The sequence below is a fragment of the Vicugna pacos genome, chromosome 6, assembly GCF_048564905.1.
Source record: "Vicugna pacos chromosome 6, VicPac4, whole genome shotgun sequence".
In the NCBI taxonomy this organism is placed as follows: domain Eukaryota; kingdom Metazoa; phylum Chordata; class Mammalia; order Artiodactyla; family Camelidae; genus Vicugna; species Vicugna pacos.
This window is the reverse complement of record NC_132992.1, coordinates 10,212,122-10,237,148: the sequence shown is the minus strand read 5'-3', so window position 1 is coordinate 10,237,148 and position 25,027 is coordinate 10,212,122. Positions and strand designations below refer to the sequence as shown.

General features: G+C 41.4%; 1 protein-coding gene across 6 annotated transcripts in view; it reads right to left on the bottom strand.

Annotated features, from left to right (window-relative positions):
* Nucleotides 1-25,027, bottom strand: part of ALDH1A2 (aldehyde dehydrogenase 1 family member A2) — a 274,620-nt gene that overhangs the window by 5,736 nt on the left and 243,857 nt on the right. For all 6 annotated transcript variants that reach the window (XR_012073270.1, XM_072962340.1, XM_031672730.2 and 3 more), the window contains 5 exons: nt 7,054-7,156; nt 5,122-5,306; nt 3,790-3,954; nt 2,970-3,127; nt 2,585-2,659 (listed from right to left, as the gene is read on the bottom strand). Coding sequence is in view for 5 of the 6 variants with exons in the window: in XM_072962340.1 (XP_072818441.1) it covers nt 2,585-2,659; nt 2,970-3,127; nt 3,790-3,954; nt 5,122-5,306; nt 7,054-7,156 (686 nt within the window). In the remaining variant the exon portion in view is untranslated. The remainder of the gene's footprint in view (nt 1-2,584; nt 2,660-2,969; nt 3,128-3,789; nt 3,955-5,121; nt 5,307-7,053; nt 7,157-25,027) is intronic.

Below are 25,027 nucleotides of genomic sequence, written 5' to 3'. Positions count from 1 at the left end.
TGAAGTAAGTTGACTGCATCTTGAAAAGCGGAAGCAGAAAGTTAAGGCCATATGCAAGTTAAGAAGAGATAATAGAGTACATGAAGACTTTATAAAAGCTGAAGGAATACTAGTAACTTAGCAAACAGGATCCAGATTGGGTCTGGGCTCTGGCTGTAAAGCAAGTGGGAGGTACTGAAGGCCAGAAGCAAAGGCTTAAGCAAGAGCAGTTTGTCCCTGGCGTCAACAGAAACAGAAAGTAAGTTGGTGATACTGGAATTTAGGAAAAATTCTGCCACATTTCCAAAGTAATACATTTATTAAGAAAAAGAAGGATCACCTACATAACAGTCATCTACTTGATCAGTGATGATGAGAGTAGCTCACACTTTCTGAAGGGTTGCCAGACACTTTGGTGGGTGTTTGGCATATTTGATTCTAACATTTATTCCTCACAGCAATCCTGTGGGGTAGGTACCGTAATTACTCCCATTTTGTAGATGAGGAAATTGAGGCTTAGTGACATTAAGTAATTCCTCCAAGGCTGCATAGGTATTAAACAGCAGAGCCAGGGTATGTATCTGAGCAGTGAGTCTAGAAACTCTGCTCTTAGCCCCAAAGCTATACCTACTTCATGGTTTAATGGGTTGGGGCTAGAAATTTCCAGCTACAGTATCTGAAGTATGTAAATCCTCTGTGCCAGTCTTTCGGGTTCACTGCACTTTCCCCCAAACACCGCACTTATTTCTCCCAATGCCTGTGCTCACTCTTCCCCCACTGCTACCCTGCTTTGGCCACCAACCCTGAGAAAATATTCCTCTTTCTTCATCTACTCAAATATTCTTCTCTTTTCAAGGCCAATTCAAATCCCTATAAAAGATCACATCTAAAGGTTTCCTGGACTTCAGCTTACCACAGTCTCTATTACCCTGCATTCCTCTGCCACTTCACAGGTTTTTCTGAAATTCTTTTGATTCTCTCAATGTTGTGTATTTCATTTATCCAACAAGCACTTTAATGAGCTGCATCCTCCCCCACAGACCAAGCATCGTGCTTTGTACAAAGTATATACTCAGAACTTGTTAGTTTAATTGTGTTCAGTAATGGCAAAGGGAATGGGCATGGAAAGTGTTTCCTCTTATGAGTCACAGGATTTAGAAAACATGGACCAACTCCTTTGAAAGTAAGGGAAAGTGGAAGTTTTTTGGGTAAGGGGAGGTGTTAGCTCAGGAAGGTGTGGACTACAATTCATTCTTCGAAAGCCACTCAAAAAATCCATTTATATATGAAGCTGCAGATACAATCCTTCTAGTTTGCCTCTGCCACACTCCTATTTTCCAGGTCCTTAGCATCACAAGAGGACAGCCCAGCTCTGATCGTGACCCAGAGGAGTCCTTACACCTGGTTTCCATGCTTCCTTGGCCAGATATCATGGGAACTAAGTGGATTTGAAGCCACTGCAATTTAGGTTCAAAGCTTAGATCTGCCAGTTACTAGCTGTGGGACTTGGGCAAGCTACTTAACCACTCTAACCCTTAGTTCCTCGTCTGAACCATCTATGATACAAAGATAAGGGTACTTAGCCCATAGAATCACTATGAAAAACAAGTGAGCTCATGTTAGGTAAAAAGTCAGCATAAAGTTAGCACAGGGCAGGCATTGGATTAATACCTATTGTTGTTATTGCAAAATTCTTCTAATGGGTCTTCATCCCATAACCTCTGCCAAAATATCCCTATACGCCAGGAACGCTGGTCTTAAAAACTCTGGTATCTCCTCAGCAACCACTCTGCCCTTTAAGGCCCTTGAGATTGGGTTTAAAGCAATGTTTCCACTTGCATCTTCAGCAAGTCCTCTCCATACATCCTACGCCCTAGTCCTGCAGCCCCAGACTCTGAGATCTTATACGCAGGCAGTGGGTAGGTGACACAGTGAGTGAACTGGGTACGTGTAAAACCAGCAAGCACCTGTATTCAGTTCCCAGAAGCGGCAGGAGTCATGGGGAACAGGGTGAACTGCAGAGACAATTTTGCTATAGGGAACGAAAATAAACGAGAAATCCAGATTGCACGTAAAGCCCCCTCATTTCTGAATGTTAGGTAAAGATTTTAAATATTATGAGGCAAAACCCCCACAAAACATTTCTCTGGGCCAGATTTGTCCCTGGGCTGGCAGTTGGTGCCCTTTGTTTTAAACACAGAGAACTGTTTTGTGCCCAGATTATCCTGTATTTGCTGTACCTTCCTGCCTCTGCTCTTGCTACTCCCTCTGCCTGGAACGCCTGTTCCTAAGAAACTTAAATGTTATTTCCTTTGTGAAGTCTTCTGTGACCCCATTAGGCAAAATTAATTGATTTTTCCTCTGTACTTACAAGATATTTGACATACTTTTGTAATAGCACTTATTACATGGAATTACTGATACATTAATTCTTCTCCATTCCCACTTCAGGTAAGGGTATTGTGCTTTATTCATCTTTGTAATGTGTGCTTTGCTTATAGACAAAATGTTGTTTACTGAATGGATGAGAGTAAGAGAACTTGGTGCTGTTCTGCTATTCGCAGTCCCTACTTCTCTGCAGGCACCCACAACTTTGAACACTTACATTTCTCTCCCATTTCCAGACATCTTGAATCCCCCAAAGGGGCTCTGGGCATTTAAGGCATTGTAACAATTAATCCTGAAGGAAGAAAATATGGTACTGTTAGTGTGAATTCTATTTGCACAGAAATAATCCCATTGGTAAGATATTTCTTTTTAAAGTTTTATTTTTTAATTCCTTTTTCCCACATGAAAATTTTATAATTTGAGGTTTACTTTGATTCCCTGATCTAGCCAGTAGGAAGTGCCCCTTCTCAGGGTGAAGTCCTCCGTCCCCATTCTTCCAGAGCATGTGTGTTTATTTCATGCTGGCTCTGGAGAATTACAAGGCCCCTCCACCCTCACGGAATGTGTTATGGCCAGAATAACAAGACCAACTCTGGTCTTACCAAACGGTCCCGGCTTGCATCGCAGAGGACACTGTGAGGGCCTTGTTGATGTCGTTAGTAAAGACAGCTGCTACAAGTCCAAAGTCTGAGTTATTGGCTCTTTCGATAACTTCATCCATAGTCTTAAACCTCAGAATCTCCTGAACGGGGCCAAAGATCTGCAGCAAAACAGGGTGACCCCACATGGTTGCTTTGCCAACCTTTCACCTGTTTTTCCACATTTCAAGGCAAGTTTATTCTGCCTTCATTATTTAAATGATGTTTAAACTTTTTAGCAGCACATAACTGTAAAATAGCCCAAACTTCCCCGGAATAAGATTACATAAGAGTCTGACCTTAGAGTTTAACACATCCACTCCTCCCCACTGACTGGAATTGCTGGATTCCACTGTGTGCTCTAAAACTGCATTCTCCTTAACCCCCCGGCGCTGCTCCAGAGCTGAGAACTACTGCTCTGGATTGTCGGCTGATCTGCAACTGGTCCTCTCCTGCGTCGGCGTAAGGATGCTTGGGTGCTTCCTCCTTCTCGGTGAACAGCCTGGTGACCCACGTCTGGTGGGGCTGAACTGCTGCCGGTGTATTACTGAGACCAGTGATGGGCTATGATGCTTCTGCTGGCTGACAATAACTGCACGTGAAGCACATCACCTGGCCTCCATCTAGCTTGCTTGCCTCTTTAACATTTTTCTTCAAACTGGGATTTCATAGCCATGTTTATGTCTATCGTACAATGTATATAAAATATACAGAGCTCAGCCTCTAATACTGTCTACTAGAAATGCCCTAGAAGATGTGGCTGTTGTTAAAATGTATGTAATACCTCCTCCTTGGCGATCCGCATGTCGTCGGTGACGTTGGAAAACACCGTGGGCTCGATGAAAAACCCCTTTCGGCCCAGCCCTTTGCCACCGCACTCAAGCTTGGCACCCTCAGCCACACCACTCTGGATGAGTTCCAGGATCTTGTTGTACTGTTTCTTATCAATCTACAGAAGAAATTGCCTAATGACTCCAAGTAAAACCTTCTTTGAAAATGGAAATAAACATTTTCTCAAGAATTTCTCATTTGTGATTTTTTTCAAAGCTTCATTATACTTAGTCAAATCATAGGGAACTGCTGCTAATCAACCATTTTTGACCTACAAAAGAGGGCAATTTTGTGTGGTTCCACCTAATACACCAAGGATCCCAGTAAATGCACTGCTCTGATTATACAGCCAGATCATAAGTACCACTTCAAGATTTAAGCAATGGTTATATATGATGGAGATACTGTCTAATTGATCATTCACTGCCTATATAGGGAAAAATTAACCTTATAACCAAATGAACAGTTTAGCAAGTTGTACTGATACTAGAAAGACGAAAACAATGATGAGCTAACACACAGCCTCTGTACGTGGGGCTACACATCAAACCCTCTTGAGTATATTTTTATGGAACTACTGTTACACCTTCAGAGAAAAGGATTAAGTTTGAAGAGTGAAAGCTAGTGTCCTAGTTCATAAAACAAAGTCAGTCTTGCCCCCCCTCAAAAGTTACAGAGCTATCAATCAATTACTATGGTAAATAAAGTAAAAACCTACATTCACCTGAGTCTGTAGTGTATGAAGCATTCAGAAAAGAGAGAACAGTATGGCAGAGGGGAAATCAGACAGCTCTTCATTCCCTCCACATTTACAAGCTACAAGTGGTCTCCCCAGAGTAGGTCAGGTTGGTGGAGAGAATCTTTGGCAGCTGGTAAAAGGATAAATGGCTTCTGGGAATGAGAGATACCTGCCCTCCTTGACTGCCATCTGTGGGGATGTCTTGAATCCAGCGGTTAGGATGGGGACTGGGCTCTAGTGAAGAGCCGCCTTGCCATGCCTAGGTCTTTCTTGGAGCTGAGATACCCTAGCTTACCCACAAAGGTCCAGGTACCCTTAAGGCGATCCTACTCCCTTAGTTTTTCAGGACAGAACTGAGGGATGGGAAGAGAAGCCTACGTATAAGCAGTGCCTCACTGGCCATGTTTCCAGCCACAAAGCCGAGGAAGAAGGGCAAGGGGGCAGCAGAAAAAGGAAGACGGTGCTTTGTTGCGTCCCACTAGAGGATCTGGTTTCTGTGCTCACCAGGGATTAAGTAAAGAAAGGGAATGTTTATGATGTCTCTACCTGGGGTCCCTGCTCGGTGGTGGGGTCAAAGGGACTCCCCACTATGCGCCTCTTGGCTCGCTCTACGCTTCTTCTCACAAACTCTTCATAGATGGACTCCTCCACAAAGATGCGGGACCCTGCAGTGCAGCACTGGCCTTGGTTGAAGAACACACCCTGGTGAGCCTGCTCCACAGCATAATCCACTACAAGAGGAAAGAGTCATGCTCTCGAAACTGCTCCGCCTGCAGAGCGGCTGTCGGTGGGACCACCTCTCTCCCTCCCCAAAGCCTCGGGTGCAATGTCACGCTCACCACAGAGCATAACCGTGAGCAGCCCAGCAAAAAGCCCTGGACTGAGAACACAAGTTGGTTCTAGCTCTAACCAGACCCTCGTGCTATTTGCTATGTTAACTTCTTGAATCCCTCTCTTCTTCTGTAAAAAGAGGGACGGGACCACGTCATCTATAACAGGAGTCTCAAACCCCAATATTCAAAGAAGCTGGGCAGATCATGTAGTGGTAGTAAAGCGATGTGACAGAGACTCAGAAGGAAAGCACTGCCTTTGGCTGTTGCTATGCATAAACATAAGCCCAGGGTTACCAGATTTCCAATTTTAAGAGAAAACAGAAATCAACATTTTGTGTAATATTTAAAAACTAAGCACAGCTGTACCCTGCATTTGGCCTGTAGACTGTGAATTTGTAACCCCTAATCTATAGACCTTGTAGCTACATGTTTGATTAGTATTTTGGCAAATTAAACTATAACAGCAGTGGTCATCTTTGAAGACACTAGATTTCTTCTATATTTACATGGGATTGTATAATAGCATATGATAGCTCTCGTCTTCATCTCTAACATCATCTACTTCAAGACAGTATTAAAAATCGGGGGAGCATATAGCTCAGTGGTAGAGTGCATGCTTGGCACGTATGAGGTCCTGGGTTCAATTCTCAGTACCTCTGTTAATAAATAAGTAAAAATATTTTTTGAAAAGACAGTATTAATAATCTGGTGTCTGCTAGTTGCTAAATGACTAACTGACTGACTCAATGTTCCGTCAGTGGGGTGCTTACACCTCAAAAAGGAATTTAGGTATAGAATTCTGATCCTCTTGACAACCACTATAAAGCTGGAGCTGAACTCTCTGAAAATTCCAAGCTGGGGCTGAAATCCAGGCAATTTACTTTGTTTTCTGATCTCTCCAGTGGTGAAATTGAGGAAACAGTGCTGTCTGGAAGGACGTGAAGAAGAAAAAGGATGACTGAAAGAGATTTTCTAAATTCATTCTCGGAAAGACCACACCTGTGCAGAGTGGACTAGGGAGCATCCTTCCTGGAGACGTGAGGATTTGTAGGCTACAGCTCCAAGCCTCCGTGTAGTCCTACTGCTAGGGTGTAATCACCTTCAATTCAGGTCTGTTCACACAGAACTGACCACAGTGTGTTGTCATCCCGACTGAGAGCCATGGGAGCAACAGAAAGAGGTGGGGTGGCTAAACTGGGAAGGGGCTGTGGGTTTGGAACAATGTTGGCAGGGCTAGTGAACTAGAATTTTTTTTAATGATCTACAAAGCCACCAAGCATACATGAGAAGTTTCAGATTTCTTGAATCTAGGCAGAAAGGTTGTATTTCAGGTGTTCAGAGGCTTGGACCACTGCTCTTTCCACTACACAACACCCACCTAGCCTTCGCCTCCTCTACCCTATTTTACAAATCACAGAGTCAAAATGGCTTATTATGTCTAGAAAACAAACTGATTGTCAGTTGATAAGCACTCTTTCCCAATGTTAAACTATTTTCTCCTTAGAAGGAGGGGTCAAGATTTTTCTCCTTGAAAGCCACTTAGCTTCAAAGGCCTCTTTCCTGGTGTTCTGTCAAAAGTGACGACACAAGAGACAGCACCGAAGGGCAGCACGCCAGGACGTCAGGAGATCTGTGGTTGACTTACAATCAGCATCTGCAAAGATAATATTGGGACTTTTCCCTCCAAGTTCCAGGGTTACTCGCTTCAAATTACTTCTTCCAGCTGCTTCTTGGATAAGCTTTCCAACCTGTAAGAAAGGAAATGGAGGGAGGTTTTGTACACCTTGCAGTTGAGACTGTTGGTGGCCAGAGCCAGCTGTGGGCAGCAGTGTGGCCAGCTGTGGGACACAGCAGTCACGGAGCCTGCAGGGCAAAGCCGCCCACTGGACAACACGGGAACAACCCCTGAGGTCAACTTGTGTGGACAAGATGTAAATCAGCTGCGATGCAGTTTAAAGTCTGTGCTGAAGTGAGTGGGAAGACTGATTTAGTTTCATGATGGAAGGAGCCAAAAAAGGGGGTTAAACCTGGAATCTTAATCACTGAAAGATTTCTCTAAAGACAACTGGCAAGCAAAATGTAACTAGAGATTTTCTACCACTGCACTGTGGCTTTCAGCTTTAGACTCCGGCCTCTAGAAAAAAAGCCAAATGGCTCCCCTTGAAAGACATGATGTGTATAGAACAAACTCTTCATGTGTCTCCAAAAATGCCAGGTATGGCTTTAATCACATGGTCCAAATATATATACTGATGTTATACCTTTGCCTCTGCCTCGGGCTATAGTGAAAGGATTCCAGAAAGCTGAGGATCTGTCTTTATTTGTGCAATGCCCATTTATCTAGAATCCAAACAAATAACAGGCTAAGTGTGAGGAAAGCATTTCCCACTGTGCAGACTCACACTGCCAATAAGACTGAAAGTGTCAAGATGGCACCACCTAGAGCCCCTACTCAAGGAAGAACGTGTCGCCTCAGTGACTAGGGCTGCTGTCAGCTCCTTCAGAGTCACCTCAGCTGAAAAGAGCATCCATGCCCAAGGGGTGACCCTCCCACATCCACTGCCTGATGGTGGCACAGATATAAAGGCCCTGCCCTTTCAGATCACACGCGGCAGCTCTGAGGGACCTTGTCTGCTCCACCACGCCTACCGGTGTGGCTGAGGCCATCAGGCCTGCGTGGCAGCTCAACTTCCCCCTGTGTGCACCCCCTTCAGCAGGGGACCCCTGATAAATAACCTGCCTGGCAAACTCCAACTCAGCAATGCCTCCCGGAGACCCTGACCTGTGGCAGGGTGCTGCTCTGCTGCGGGCAGAGGCCCCTCCAGGGAAAGTGCTGAGCCCCCATGCAGCCCCCACAGGCAGCCTGCCCCTGTTGAGATGAACAATGCTACTTGTGCCCGGAATCCTACTGAAAGTATTTTAAAAGCAGTGGGAAAAGAAATGCTACATACGCTTTGGACTCCTCCGGCTCCAGGCTGAGACCCTCGGACAGGACTAACTCCTCAAGCCAGTAGAGCAGTGGTCAAGAGAAAAGGCTCTGGAGCCTGAATGTTTTACTGATTATATCACTTAGGGACTGTTTGACCTTGAGAAAATTTTTATCTTCTCTGAACCTCTGTTCCCTCCTCTGTAAATGGAGCTAAAAGCAGTACCTACATCGGAATTTAGCTGTCCTGAGAATGAAGTGATTTGATAGCCGGCCCCCAGAACCCAGGCTGCACGCAGTGTGAGCCACGTGCAGGGGGAGAAGCCAGGGCCCCTCTTCTTCCAGGTCCTGCACGGAGAAATGGAGCTGGCTGTAAGCTGGTTGTACTAGACCTTCCAAAGCAGGTCTCCTCCCATGGCTCCCAAATTGTCTATGCACATCAATTACTTCAGGAAATCACTGGGGAAACTGTCTGACTTGCCACCAGTCTCCAATATTACTCATTAGCTGGATTAAAGGCTTTTATGTTTTTATTATTACTCTACCTCACAGCAAAAACTTTTAGGAAATACACTCTCATTCTGAGGAAATCTAACCTTGGGGAAAATATAGTGATGTCTCTGAAAGAGGTCAAATTAGAGTCTCTTAGATGCACAACACTGTTTCCACCAACGGGTTAAGAAGCACCAGCACCCACCCATGGCCAGAGCGCCTTCCCTGCCTCTCCAGCTTGTCTCTTCCACCTCCAGGTCAAGCCCCTAGGAAGATGGGCTAATAAAGGGCTGGTTCTCAGGCAAACCTGCTCTCTATCCTTCAAGAAAAAAGTATGCATACACAAAGGAAAGGAGAATCTGGCCCTTCATCCAGCAAGAGAAGAGTGGTCAGGTGAGGTTCCACTGGAAGCCCGAGACCCCAGCAAGACGGAAGCCGCACGAGGGCAGCTGGGCAGCGGCACCGGGGCATCCCCGGGAGGCTGTGTGACTGCCCGTCCTTCCGAGCAGTTTTAGTGTGCTTGGCTCTCCCTGCCCTGAGGAATCCATGTTAACTGATGGGTACTCATCTTAAAGTACAGGAAGATAAACAGACAAGTGCTTTCTCAAAGAAGATAATCACTGGAAGTCATGAACATTATTATTACATTTATTAAAAAACTGGCTTATTGAGTCATTCTGTATCAGACATTTACATGTATTTATGCATTTAAGCCTCTCAAACCCCCTACAAGGTATCATTTGAGCAATCCAAGAGTTAAAGTCAGTGGATGCTACCATGTCACCTGACTGGTTACTGGCAGAGCCTGCTGGACCCCGTGCAGGCAGACTCCAGGGCCCAAGTACAGGTCACTCCCTCCCCTCCCCTTAACCTCCTCCCAGCACTCTGCCTTCGTTTATATATTTACTGAGCACCCAGTGTGTGCCACATACCATCCAAACCCTAGCCTTGAACTCCAAGTTCATTTAAAAGTGAGCAAAAATAACATTTTTTAAGCACAAATAATGGCCACAATTCATCAGTTACAAAACTTACGCTCTGCCTTCAGACTGACATTTGAAAAACAAGCAAAAGCAAGGAGAAATTATGGATTTTACACATAGTAAGACGCTGAATAAATGTTTGGAGTTGGTAGAGAGAGTGCTGGCCCGCTGGCATTACATTTCTGTTAGCCCTACTCCCTGACTTTCATCAAAGCGCTCTGTGGGCTGGTATCTGCTGCACTAGGAATGTTGTCCAATGATTAGTATTTTCATGGCTACAGTAACCATACAAAAATCTTGCTCAGTCTATGGTCATAAGAGAATAATACCTCAGGATAATTTTTCCTGCATCGATGCTTTGCCAGCCTTTCCTTAGAAACCAAATTTGTGCTAAACACTGCAAGGCAAGTCTCAGATGAATAATGCTTTTCCTTTTCATCTTTGGAAGAAAGTCAAGTTGTAGCTGAGCCTCACAAAAGAACTGGCTGTTAGGTTACAGGAGAACCACTTCTATCTGAATCTGCCTCAGGACAGGATACCCTGAAAACCCCCAGTTTTTCACCAATTCCCCTTCATTCAACACGTATTCCCAGTTCTCCTCCTATGTGCCAGGTGCAATGCTGGCCACAGTTCCTTACCAACAACGAATTCACAGATAAGAGGATTCCCATGTATACCTAACAGGTGTTCAGTAAGTGCAGAAAATCCTGGGCCTGATTTACTATTAGATCTGAACAGTGAAGTGATGGCTGTGCAGCACTTTCTGGGTTATTTCCTAGAGTCAGGATCCTCTGCGCTTTACCCAGAAAGGTGAGCTGGGATGCAGCAACCTTCACTAATTACGGGATTGGGCATCATACACCTCCCCTATCATGACACTCTCAGTTTCCAGGTCAGACACTCTCTGGAGAATACATGAATACTCATGAACTCTCCCTGCAAGTGGAATGAGGGTAAGTGACCCTGAAGGGAGGCACTCCTCGCTGTCATTACCATGAGGAGGAAAGAGACAAGAGGAAGAACACACACCACTCCAAAGCAGGGGATTCTCCACAGGAAAGAGTAATGTTCAAAAACAAGGAGCTTACATGAGAACTGACTCTTACAAAATATGACAGGTTCTGTGCAAACCAACCTAAAATATTACTTGCACAAATCCCATGCAAAGGTTTCCAAAGTTAAAATCTATGAGGCAGGAAAGTCTCAGAAAGAACGAAACACAGACATCAAAGGCCTGGGATGAACTGGCCATCTAAGACAGAAAAGCAGTAAGCAGGACTCCACAGGGACATGTGTGTGCTGCACCAGGCACATTTACACACGGCCAGAAGGCGGGAGCACACAGTGAGATGAGTGGGGCTGCCAGGACGCACAGGTCTCCTGAGTGGTTAAAGCCAAGTCAAGGATGGGCTTCATAACACCAAAGCTCTACTCTGATAAACAGGCAACCTGTGAGATGAAACACAGAAATATGCAGTTTGAGAAACTGCATCCTGTATGTGAATACATATTAAATAGAATTAAGAAAGGCATAGAGACCAAATTTTGAGTTCATCATTCTCTGTTTTTTCCCCAAATCAGGAAAGCTTTCACAATATACTCTTATTACACATCCTGTCCTATCTCTGACAACCTAGTTAACTATAACCATAACCAGGTTCATGGACTACAATTTAGCCCATAGGAGTGAGAAGACCTAGTTACTACAAGCTCTGGCTTGGCTCCTTTGATTTGGGGAAGCCACTTCACCTCCGTGGGCCTCAGTTTCTTCATCTGATGAAGAAGATGCACGCCAAGCCATCTGCCCCTTAGTACTCCACTTAGCTGGAGGAATTAAAAAAGACTCAGGGCCCTGGGGTCCCTGCTCACTCTGAGAGTCCATCCACAATTCTTCTGGATGTTTCTTGTCTTACTGAGCAGAACTAGCTTTTCAGAGGCACCACAGCTGCACTGAATGGTGGAAAAACCTGATCGTTTTAGTTTCCCACAGCTCATTACAGAAGAGTAAGTGATGGTGCTCCTATCATGTGCCGTCTTAACTTGGTGCTCCCTGCAGTCTCTCAGCTGTATCTGTGCACCCCAAACAGGCAAGGGCGGGGAACTGCGGGCTCGCCCACACATAATGGAACTGGGCTAATTCTCAGCAGGAATTCTGGCACAGATCAACTCTGACTCCCATCCTCATTCTGCCTAGGCTTCAAGATTGATATCAGGAGTATCCCTGGAAGAGCCACAATGCACCAGAATCGTGCTCTCAGCACTGCAGCAGGGTAGGAAATGCAATTTGGAGCTTCGAATGGAAAATAATTTGTTTCACAGGACAAAAAGACCGTGGAAGGCTTTCTATGCCCTCTTTATCCAAGGCTTTTGCTCCCTGAATCAAGTTTCTCAAGTTGGGTAAAATTTTTCTTTTTATTCATTAATTACCCATATGTCTAGGACGGGCTTCTTCTCAGAGATACTTCTTTTTCTTGTTTAGTTAATTACACATATTAGGGGGGATTTCTTCTCACAGATATGCCACCTTTTTTTTTTTTAAATGGAAAAATCTCTAGGAGAGAGTTCAATAAACTGGTTGAAGATGCCTGCTTTCTGCTATATATTTTCGTTTCTTAAAACCCAAAGAGATTGATTCTATGCTTCTTCCCTCTTCTCCTTTCTGGATTTTTATTCTGCTACTGGTTCTGACTATGACAGAAATAGAAATGCTTCAAATATGTATAATTGGATATTTTTTGTCTTTCTGAAATATCCAGAAATAACAGACCAAATCAATCTGTTCAGTTGCACCAGAAAGTTAACCAGACCAAGGCATGTAAGTAGTTAATCTAAGTGGTAGTAGCCAATTTCAAAACTTTATTCTGAAATTCAGGTGAAAACCAGTGCTGCCGCTAACTGCGCTTCCAGCCCCTCTTCTTACATTCGCACCGCCACACACTCATCCCTTTAGCACATGAAACCACCTACCCTTCCTGGAATATCACTGTGCCTTTATATTGGCTATTTCCTCTGCCTGAAATGCCTTTCCTCTCCCTGCCTATTCATTTTTCCCGCTCTACCTCTGCCTCAGTCTCTGAGAAGCTAGCTTTGTGGATCCACCCTCCCTACAGGGTTTGGTGTTCCCCCTTCTCTGATCCCATATAACTGATCCTGTTCTTGTTTAATAGCTGTCTTCCTTACTAGACTGACTGACTAGACTGACTAATCCCCCTTACAGAGGGACTCCTGTTTACATACACACACACACACACACTCACACACACAGATTTTCAGCAGCATTTGATGAGTTAATGGGCCAGAACATGACAGCTGCTCTTGAGATCTCTGGAAATCAGAGAATATTAAGTCTTTCATGAAACAGAGGTGAGAGATTGGAACACAGAAGCCTATGTCCAAGGCTTTGTTTGCCACAACTAGCAGTATGATCTTGAACCTTCCTCTTCTTACTTATCTTTGGCTGAAATTTCTACATGTTTAATGAAGGGAATGGCTTCATGGTTCTAATACTGACGGCATGTCGAAGTTCCCGGAGCACTTAAAAACTTTTTCTATGCCTGGGCTCTACCTCCAGAGATTCTGATCATCTTCGTCTGGAGTGGAGCCCACAGGCATGGGTGTCTTAACGTGCTGCCAGGGTAAAAAACCATGGGATTAAAGAAACTTTAGAGGGCATTTCTCTCACACTGTCACTAACCTTTCATTGTTGGCTCTGCTTTCCAATTGTTTATTATCATTTATTGGGCACCTTCTATGCCACTTGTTCTCACAAACATTATTTCATCCTCATGGCAATCCAGTGAGGCAAGAATTATTTTAGAGTTGAAAAAAAAATATGACTCAGGTCAAGAAATGACTTGCTGACAGGCACCCACTGAGCGGCAGAGCCAGGGCTGGACTCAGATTGCTCACACCAAGCCCAGGGCTCTCTTCACTCCACTATGGGTTCTCTCTGTGGTTCCTGCTTCTCTTTTCCAGATGTTTTCCTGGGATTAGATGCCCTCTGCTATGAGCAGAATTCTGCTGGCTAAACACACTATCCACAACTAACGTGCATTCTAGATCAACTGTCCTGTACACTTAGCCTCCTTCTGTTACATAAAGCCTCTTAAGACCTGTTCAAACTCAGTCTGAACTCTGAGGAGAGAAATCTACTGCAGAATAAATCAAGGAATCTCAGGTAGCAGGCAGAAACTACAGCATGTTCTTTCTTTTTCTTCAGTATTCAAGTTTTTATTTAAGTACTAGAGAGGAAAAGGAAGAAAGTTAGTAATTTACAACCTGCACATCCAAAGGTTTTGACACAACAAACTGGTATTTTTGATTCAAATGCTGGGATAGTTCACTAATGGACTCATACCACCTTAGAAAGTGTCTCATAAGCTGTTTTTAAAGAATAACTAAAACTGTAGCAGGCCACTTCCCACCCCCGCAACAAAGAGGGGTGAGGCTACCCAGAGGGGAGAGCTTACCGGATTCATTACTCAAGCAGCAGAGAGGTTGTCTGTATCATATAAGACGACATTCATCTCACGTAGGAAATGAAAGGAGAACCCCGGCTGCGTAAATTAGAATCAGTGATAATACAGCTGTTAGCCACAAACATTTGTTTGGCACGAATCAATCTGGACTCTCCTGTAGTTTGCTTTGATGGTCTCTTTCCTATCCTGTTGACTGATGATGAAATCATGGTTTGTTCATCTAACTGAATAAAGAAAACATCATACCAAGCAAGACGCAAACTGTTTTCCTGAACTTTATTGAGGTTGTTTATTGACTCTGTGTTTATAAGAGCCCTTTTATATTCACTTATTAAATATTTACACTTATTGCTTATGTATTTAGCTGCATAAGCAGAAATTAATCCTATCTTTAATCTGAGTAACTCTGTTTGCTTTTTAAAGGCCTTTTGCTAAAGTAAAATGGAAAAAGGCCACTTCAAATAAGCTGCTTGTTGCTGCTGCTCCAGACATTTTGTGATGCACCAACAGGTCCCCCTTCTAGGGTAATCGTAACAGAAGCCACAGTCAAATCCATATTCAAGTCACATGTACTCTCTGGCAGACTCTACAATTTCCCAAGTAGCCTACAAATCTAAGAGAGGGTAGATGGATAAAGAAGTGAAAAACTACAGCTGTAAAGGGGTCTCGGGATTTATGTGGTCACTAGACTTGCTGCGACAGTTCTCTACCTGCCACCATTAATGTGATCATAACAAGCTGACTTTCGTATTCTAGTCAAATGCTTCTTCCTCAGGATCCTCCATTACCTGCCAATGATATCATTCCGGAGAAGAAACTAGAAGATCCTCCAGAGACCACAGGATTGGTTTCCCTCTAAGTGCAGGGAGAGGGAGGGCTAGAGGGAAAGATGGGAGAGGGATTACAAAGAGGCAGTAGGAAACCTCTGAGGGTGATGACCATGTGCACTGCGTGAACTGTGGGGATGGTTTCACAGGTGAATACATTTGTCAAGACTTACCAAATTGTACGCTTCAAATATGTGAAATTTACTATATATTAGTTATACTTCAATAAAGCTGTTTAATAAAGATATATTAAGCAAAAAATGTTATTTTATTAGAGTAATTATGCCATACAACTCTTTGTTGTCCTCTGTGGACTGTTGATGGGGAAACGATACTGAATTGACATGACTATTTAGATGATGACTTAATGGTTTTAATTAAAGTCAAATGCATTAGAATAAATTAATTAAACTTAAAATAAATAAAGACTGAAAGGGAAAGAGAACAAGCGAAGAGGGAAAAAAATAAAGGAAAGCAAAAAGTGGTGAAAATAAAGAATAGATTAGAGATCAATAAAAGAAATTATTGCAAGTAAAAGGATGGCAATATTTGAGATTATGAATCTGAATAAGAAAAAAAAGCATCATACTCATAGAAGCTGACAGTTCTCATTTATCTGTACAGATGGTGGAACAAAATCACTCTGCTAAGAACTCACCAGGTAGATAAGGAAGGGTGATCATTTTTGGCAGAAGAAACAGCATGTGCAAAGTCAGAACAGTGAAAGGCGTGTCCCATTTGGGGGGTTGCAAGAGCAGTCTGGTAAGGCTAGAGAGCATGGAAGGTGCAGGGGTCAGGTCAACCTGTTACCTAAGGAGTTTAAATATCCAGGTAGAGATGTCCACTCTACACTTACAAATGCAGCAAGTATGGAGCTCAAAAGAGAGGTTCATAGCTATAAATGTGCTATTTCAGGGAAATATCCTACATGGAATTTCTAGATGAAATACTACACTGACTGACTCATTTGATTATTTTCATGTTGGTAAATAATTTAACAGACCAATTAGGTAACTACAGGCAATAAATGTTTTAAACTGATGACCTTATATGGAAGGAGGAGAGCTCGAGTGAGAAATGGTTAATTTCCATGTTCCAATAATTATGAAACCAATAATTATGACTGAAATAAAACTTGGACCTTCTCTTAGGAATATTGCTTTTATGGAGATAAGGGCTAAATCAACCAAAATTCCTTAAGAAGAAAATCTTATCAGCTAAGCCTAGAAGGTGAAGTTTTCTACGAATCCATCAGCTGATTCCTCTAGCTCCCGTGAGCAACCTATGCAGAGGGGCCCACAATAATCCTGGGGCATAATGTCGCTGCACTGGAGCTTTGCCAACCCTTCAAAATCCCCTGGGGAACAGGCGTGGAGCACAGGAGAAACAGAAGACAAGGAGGATTAAGTTTGTGAAGAACTCAGGTGATTTTACCAAGAATCAGTTCCATGTTCTGTTGGACGGGTGAACCCAAGTTCCTTCATTCATAAAATAAGGAGTGACTTAAGGGCATCTTTCCCAGTACCTGGAACACAGGAGAGACTCAAAATGCTTCTTGGATGAACGAGGAATCTTAGTTCTAAGATTATCAAAGTCCTCTTCCTTTTGCCCATTACTGCCCTTCTGTGATCTCTGGTGGCTCCAGTGTGGGAGCAACAGGGATGAGGGAAAATGTCATTAATTACAAACAGACAGAAAAGGGGCATAGGAATAGCTATGTTTCTTGTTTATGAAGTATAGCTTATGGAAATAAGTCTTAGCAATTTACCGTGACACTGTATGAGTTACAGCTTCTTTCTGAGGAATATAATCAGAGAAGAACTCTTCTCATATGGAAACTAGATCTCCTGCCTTCAGTCAGCTGTTTTCCCAGATCACCAAAACTGTACAGTTTTGTAGTATGCATGCACTTTAAGAAATATTTGCAAATGTCTAATAAAATACTCGCATTTTTTTGTTTGTTTGTTTTGTTGTTGAATAATTGATGTGTACAGGGGTGGCTTTGGACCAAACACTTGCTCTGCTAAACGAACTGTGAACTCATTTTTTTCTTTTCCAGTGCTTAGGATGGACACTATCGCTGGAATGAAACTACAGACATGGCAGACCATGTAGCAGCACCTGTCAGCTCACACAAATGCTTTATTTTAGCACTGGTAACAAACTCACAGCTGTAGATTTTTTTCAAATGGGCCTGGGAACATGTTCTAGTGTTATGACCCAGCAATTCAAATTATGTGTAAACTAGTGATTCGTGAATGTTAATGAACATAAATAAGAATCACTAGGAAAATTAATTAAAATAAGAATTCCTGGAGCCCACTTGCAACTGTTCTAATTTAGGAGATCTTGGGTGGTGCTCAGGAATCTGCATTTAAACAAGTCACTCCTGCCCCCCCCACCAGCTCCACCTCCTCCATTACTGGAGGAAAGGCAGAAGTACTACTGAAAACACTCCTAACTACGTGACGCTGGCAAACAATGGTAACTACGTTATTCTCTGCTGCAAAGACATTTCTCCCTACACCAGAGTTCTATTCTGGCAAACTTCGGTTGAAAGAGTGGCCACTGATCTAGTCTACGCAGAATCATAAGTGAGTTCCTTAACAGGTACCAAGAGACTTCTTACAGCACTACTCCCTAAATGGAGTACACTATTCCACTTAAAAAAAAAAATTCAAAATCAATTTATTTGCGCAAGCACCCAGGCAATCTTCCAAAAAAGTAAACTAGAACAACAAAAACAAACCGAAAAAGAAAACATCTATTAGAAGACAAAACATTTTGTAAAATATTTATAAAAATCATAGAACAAACAAAAGGAAAGTAAAATTTCCAGAAAAAAGCAGGAATTCGTTTTTGACAGATAACATTCTTTGCAAATAGATTCAACTAGAATCAATCAGATGCAACTAATATTTACTGAATTTTTACAGTGCCAGGCAAAAGGACTAGAACTTTCAAATACACTGTCTTGATTAATCCACAAATAAACACGTAAGGAGTGCTTCATAACACCTCTTAATAGATGAAGAAATCAGAGATCAGAAGGACAAAATAATTTGCCAAAGGTCTCACTGCAAGACAGCTGGGATTTGATCCAAAGTCGCTTGAATCCAGCCCTCCTCTATAATACACCACATTTTCCTGAGCATATATTGTTATATAAATCTCATTTTAAAATAAATAGAAAACAATGACAGCTAATATTTACCGAAAGCTTACTAAGAGCTAGGCCCTGTGCTAAACCCTTTAAATATCCTAATTTATTTCATCCTCATAATCCATGAATTAGGTACAATCATCTCCTATCTGCAGAGAGGAATCTGAGGTGGGAAAGGTCAAATATTAACATGTACTATGAACAAATCCACACCATCATTGTAGAGATTTAAATTATGTCTACTTTTCTGATATGGATCTCATATATTTAATCTCGATTGCCTTTAGTATGATTTGAAGATTATGTTTGGAATTTCTTATTGAAAAAGTGATATTTTCCTCTAATTGTTTTAGAGGCAAAGTGTGGTGTTGTGACACAGCATTCTTTCAAGCTTTCATTTTAGCAAAGCCATGAGGAGTACTTTATTTTTCTTTTAAGAGACTCTAAATAAAGGATTGAAAGAAAGAAACTCAAGCTGAACTACATCAAAGCTCTAAACTCCCTTAACGAATGTAAAATTCCATAAGGAGGTCTTTGTTGATCATTAGATTGATCAGATTGATTATTAACCCTTCAGCTCAGTTATTACCTTTGCTTTTCATAAATCACTGGTTAGTTTTGTAGGTGGAAATTAACTTAGCCTGATACAGGTGAGAGTAATATAATCTGAGAATTAGAAAGATAATTTATGGAAAGTGGCTATGGGGAAAAACCTAATATTTTACCTAACTTTTACACACTTCTGTGCCCCATAAATATAAAAATACTTCCACTGAAACACTGGAAGTATGTTTAGCGGCCACTGAGCATCTGGGGCCCAGCACTGGCTCACTCTACCAAGTGTTCGGAGCACAAGGAAACCAGACACACACTAACTCCTCAACAAGCCCATCTGCCGTGATTTAGACTCTTAGGGCTGTTTTTTACCCCCCTATTTCTATCAGGCTTTTCACTTCTAGAAGAGATTTTTAGGGATACACAATGAATTAGTACAAAATCTGCAGCCCCGTAATATAAATGTCTGTTAAAAGCAGAGCCACCTAACATGCAAAAAACAAAAATAGCATTAGCTATTGAGAGATGACAGTGAAACTTAACGTCCCATTTTACATTCTGCAAAACATGTGTTGAGCTTTTTGAAAGTGCTGGTCCTTAATATCGGGCACAGCAAATGATTCTGAGAATTGAATTATACCAGTATTTGCTGATTATCTGCCAATATCAAGCAACATGTTACTCACAAAGGTACTCCTTGGGTAATGGTTACATGAGTGTAGACATTTGGTACTTAAATGAGTGCATTTTATTGTATGTAAATTATACTTCAATGAAGTTTTTTAAAAGTTGAAAAAAATTTTTAAGTGGACAGCCTGGACAAAGCATTTATGGTCTTACTGATTCATTTTTGTCTGGCCTGAAAAATTAGGTTGTCCTTTCAATATAACTTTCCAATACACAATATTATGGCTTAAAAAAAAAAGTGCTCCGTTTTTAAACTAAGATATCCTTTGAAGAAAAAGTTAAATCCCTGGAAATTAATTTATCAAGAAAAGTCTAAGACCTAAATGATGACATCAGGGACGAACATTTTAAGACAAATAAATTAACAGATTTATATCATGTTTCTAGAGAAGTCAATCCTGCAGAGAATGCAGTTACCCCCAATTTAATATAGACAGGTAATGTAACGCCAATCAAAATGCCAATGAGAGTTTTGAGGAGGAAGGCAAGGTACTTAGAAAATCAATTTAAAATTTTATCTGAAAGAATGGGCAAGAATAGCCAAAGGGTTTTGAAAAAAAACAGTAAGAGGGTATCTTGCCTGCCATATTACCACACATCTTTTAAAATCCAATAATTAAAGCAATCTGGTACTAGTGAAAAAACTGACGAGTGATGTCACCAAGATGGCAACTTTGCTCCCCTTCACAAGAACAACTATTAAAGAATAAGACATCACTGAGAGAATCCTAGAACACAAGGATAAGCCTAAAGCACCATCCGTACCACGGAAACCCAGAAAGATGCCATTAGAAGGGTTAAGAAAAGTGACCACATTGTCCTTCCCCAAGGCCAGTGCAGCACCACGTGAAGAGATTTCTCCTGAGCCTCTGGTTCCTCCAGTGGGAAAAGAGAACCCGGCATTATGGGTTGATTTGTGGGAGCCCCTACTCTGATCTTGCACCATGGGGATAGCAGGGGAATCTGCAGGGCTCAATCACTGGGAATTTGACTACGACGGAGAAGTGGGTAGGGGCTTGCAATACACAGATCTTGGCAGACCGATCATACCTGCAGTCCCCAAGCAGTAATCCCGATCAGCGGTTTTGATCATCTGCAGAACCAAACTGGGCATATGCTGACCAGAGAACATGCCTGGTTCAGCTCCTCAAACAAAGACTTTTGCCAGCCCTTGAGCCTGGTTTTCCCATGCCCAGACAAGGAGCTGAATCATGGCACCATCCATTTTAGGGCATCCTCCAACCCCATTTGACTAGAAGGGCTGATAACAACTCCTGCAAGCCGTGTGGTCCAGTACTGCCTGAGCCCAGAGCTGGGCAGGCAGAGCTGATTGATCCCTGGAGCAAAGCCAGTACAGGACATGGAGTGCTCCCATTCTATGCACAAACAGGGGGATTACTTCATAGTTAAGTCTGAGGGCAGCTCCCAGCCCCTACCAGCTGAAGAGGCTGTTTGGGAAACAGAACAGTCTAGAGTGTCCCCCTACTCCTACCCAGGCAAAGGCCCTCACACCCACCCTACTGTGGAGCATGTCTTCTGGCATCCCATCTGACCAGAAGGGCTGGTGACAACTCCTTAAAGCTGTGTGTCCCAGCAGCACTCAAGATGAGAGGTGGGCAGGCAGAGCTGATAGTTTTCAGGGTAAAACCAGTGGCCCTGTTCAGTCAAGGAACTTGGGGTGCAGGTTGGCTTGAGTTATGACAACAAACAAAGAGCTTTACTGGCTTTCGAGTTGCTTTTCCAGCTGTGCTTTGGCAGAAAATCCAGTTTGCAGCCTCATGCATTGCTGAACACAGACTTTAGCCTGTCGACCAGGGAATCTAACCAGAGCATATGGGAAGCTGCACAGTCCATTCAACAGCCCTACCTGTGCTTGAACAGAGAACACAGCCTGTGACTTCCCCCTTCTATGAAGACAAATCGGTGGCCTCATCTGACCAGGGAATTCAGTGTACACTCTGGACTAATTTGGTTGCCCAAAGAATGAGCTGCACAGGCCCTGGGGAACTGTCCTGCTGTCCTAATTCATTGCTGCTTCTACTATGAAGACAATACCCAGTCCTAACCATCTAGGAAGCCAGACCAGAGAGTCCAGGCAACTGCAGAGCCCAGTCTACAGCCTCACTTACGCAGGGAACCAAGCTAACAGTAGCACACCTCCTATCTCCATTCTGAGATCTCAGATAGTTGCCTCACCCCAAAAATAAACCATAATAGCAGGCCCTGTCTGCCTAAGGACATTACCAGCAGACACACCCAGAAACCCAAACTGAGCAGACTGGTAAAGAACTGTCTCTGCCAAAGCAAACAGAATGTCTGGAAGAGGAGCCCAATTAATCAAATGCCCAGATACCAATGTAAGGAACCAACGATCATAAAAAATCATGTAAATATTACACCAACAAAGAAAACTAATAAACCTCCAATACCTGACTCTTAAAAAAAATGGAGATCTATGAACTACCAAAGAATTCAGAATAATCCTAAGTAAGTTTAGTGAACTAAAAGGAAATACAAATAACAAAATTAAGAAAACAATGCATGAACAAAGCAAGAGGTTTGCAAGGGTGCAAGGAGACAGCAATCATAAAAAAATAAACAGAAATCTTAGAGTTGAAAAATATAACTGAATTGACGAATTCAATAGAGTTTTGAAAGCAGACTCAACCATGCAGGAGAAAGAATCAGCAATATGGAGGATAGGACACTGGAAAACACCCAATCAAGAGGAAAAAAATGAAAAGAAAAAGAGTGAAGAAAGTCTATAGGAATTATGGGACACAGTGAAAGGAAACAATGTTTACATTATGGAAATCTGAGAAGAAGAGAAAGAGAAAGGAACTGAAAGTATACTTAAAGCAACAACAGCTAAAAACTTCCCAAACATGAGGAGAAAAACAGATAACCAAATTCACGACGCCCAAAGGTTCCCAAATAATACGAAACCAAATAGGGCTATACCAAGACATATTACAATTAAATGACCAAAAGTAAAAGACAAAAAAAAAAAAAAAGGATCTTAAGAGTAGCAAGAAAAAAATTACATACAAGGGAACCCTCATAAGACTACTTAAGGATTTTTCAACAGAAACTTTTCAGGCCAGGAGTGAATGGGACAATGTATTCAAAATAATGAAAGAAAACAATTCTCTCTATCCTCAGTGAAGCTGTCCTTAAGAAACCACAAGAAAAATCCTGTAGTAAATATACAAAAGAACATGATAAAGGAGTCAAAGCAGACTGGTTTCAAAAGACATCAAAACACAATAAAAGATATTAGGATAAGAAACAAGGAACAACAGATCAACAAAACTACCAGAAACAACAAATGGCAATAGTAAATCCTTACCTATCAATAATTACTTTAAATGTAAATAAATTAAACTCTTCAGTTAAAAGATGTACAAAGACTGAATAGATTTAAAAAAAAAAAACCCAAAACACCAAGATCCAATAATAAGCTACCTACAAGAGACTCACTTTAGCCTTAAAAACACAAACAGACTGAGGGTGAAAGGATGGAAAAAGACATTTCAAACAAGTGATAACCAAAAAAAAAAAAAAAAAAAAAAAAGCAGGGGTAGCCATACTTATATACAAAGCAAAAACTAAGAGCTAAAAGGAGAAATAGATAGTAATATACAGAAATAAACAGTAATCGTTAGGGACTTTAATAACACACTTTCAAAAATGGACAGATCATCCAGACAGAGAATCAATAAGGAAACAGCAGATTTGAACACTATAAACCAAAGTTACCTAACTGACACATACAGAATATTCTATCCAACAACAGATTACATATTCTTCTCATGTGCACATGAAACATTTTCCAGAATAGGCCATATGTAGGCTACAAAACAAGAGGACTGAAATCATACCAAGTATCTTCTCTGATCATAATGTCATAAATTAGAAATCAGTTATAGAAAGAAAACTGGAAAATTCATGAACACATGAAATTACACAATGGAATTTAAACACAATGGAAATTAAACAACCCTCTCCTGAATGACCAATGGATTAAGAAAGAAATTATAGGAGAAATTTAAAAGTTTCTTAGAACAAATGGAAATGGAAACACATCATACCAGAACTCATGAGATGCAACAAAAGCATTTCTAACAGGACATTCACAGCAATAAACATCTACATTAAAAAGCAAGGAAGATCCCAAATAAACCTAACTCTATGCCTCAGAGAACTAGAAAAAGAGAAAAAAAACTGAGCCCAAAGTTAGCAAAAGAAAGGAAATCATAAAGATTAGAGAAGAAATAAATGAAATAAAGAATAGAAAAACAGTGAAAAGATTAACCAAAATAAGAGCTAATTCTCTAAAAGTATAAATAAAATTGACAAATCTTTAGCTAAACAAGGAAAAAAGAGAAAGGACCCAAATCAATACAATTATACATGAAAAAGGAAAATATTACAAGAGATACCACAGAAATTCAAAGAATCACAAGAGGCTACTATGAACAACTATATACCAACACACTGGACAACCAAGAAGAAATTTTAAAAATTCTTAGAAACATTTAACTTACCAAGACTGAATCAGGAAGAAACAGAAAATCTGAATAGAGTAATTACTAATAAGTAAACAGAATTAATAATAAAAAAAAATCTCCCAGTGAAGAAAATACCAGGATCACATGGCTTTACTGATGGATCTTACCAAAGATGTAAAGAAGAATTAACACCAATCCTCAAACTCCTCCAAAAACTTAAAGAAGAAACACTCACAAACTTATTTCATAAGGCCAGCATTATTCTGACATCAAAACCCGAAAAGGATATTACTAGAAAAGAAAACAACAGAACAATATCCCTGTTGAATATAGATACAAAATTCTCAATTAAATACTAGCAAAACAAAGTCAGCAGCACACTAAAAAAGATTACTCATCATAATAAAGCAGGATTTATCCCTGGAATGCAAGGATAATTCAATGTACACAAATCAAAGCTATCAATCATCACATTAATAGAATGAAAGAAAAGGATCAAAAAATCACCTCAATAGATGCAGAAAAAGCACTTGACAAAATTCAACATCCATTCATGATAAAAACTCTTTTAACAACTTAGGCACAGAAGAAATATATCTCAACATAATAGAGGTCATTTATGACAAGCCCACAGCTATCATCATACTCAATGGTGAAAGGTTGAAAGATTTCCTGTAAGATTAGTAACAATATGAGGGTGACCACTCTTACTCAACATAGTACTGGAACTCCTAGGTAGAGTAATCAGGCAAGAAAAAGAAATTAAAGGTATCAGAATTGGAAAAAAAAAAAGGAAGAAAAACTGTCTCTATTTGAAGAAGACATGATTTCATATACAGAAAATCCTAAAGACTCAACCAAAAAGTTGTTAGATCTAATCAGTAAACTCAATAAAGTTGCAGGATACAAAATTAATACAAAACTCAGTAGCATTGCTACACACTAATAACAAATTCACTGAAAAAGAAATACAGAACTAGATTCCATTCACAATAGA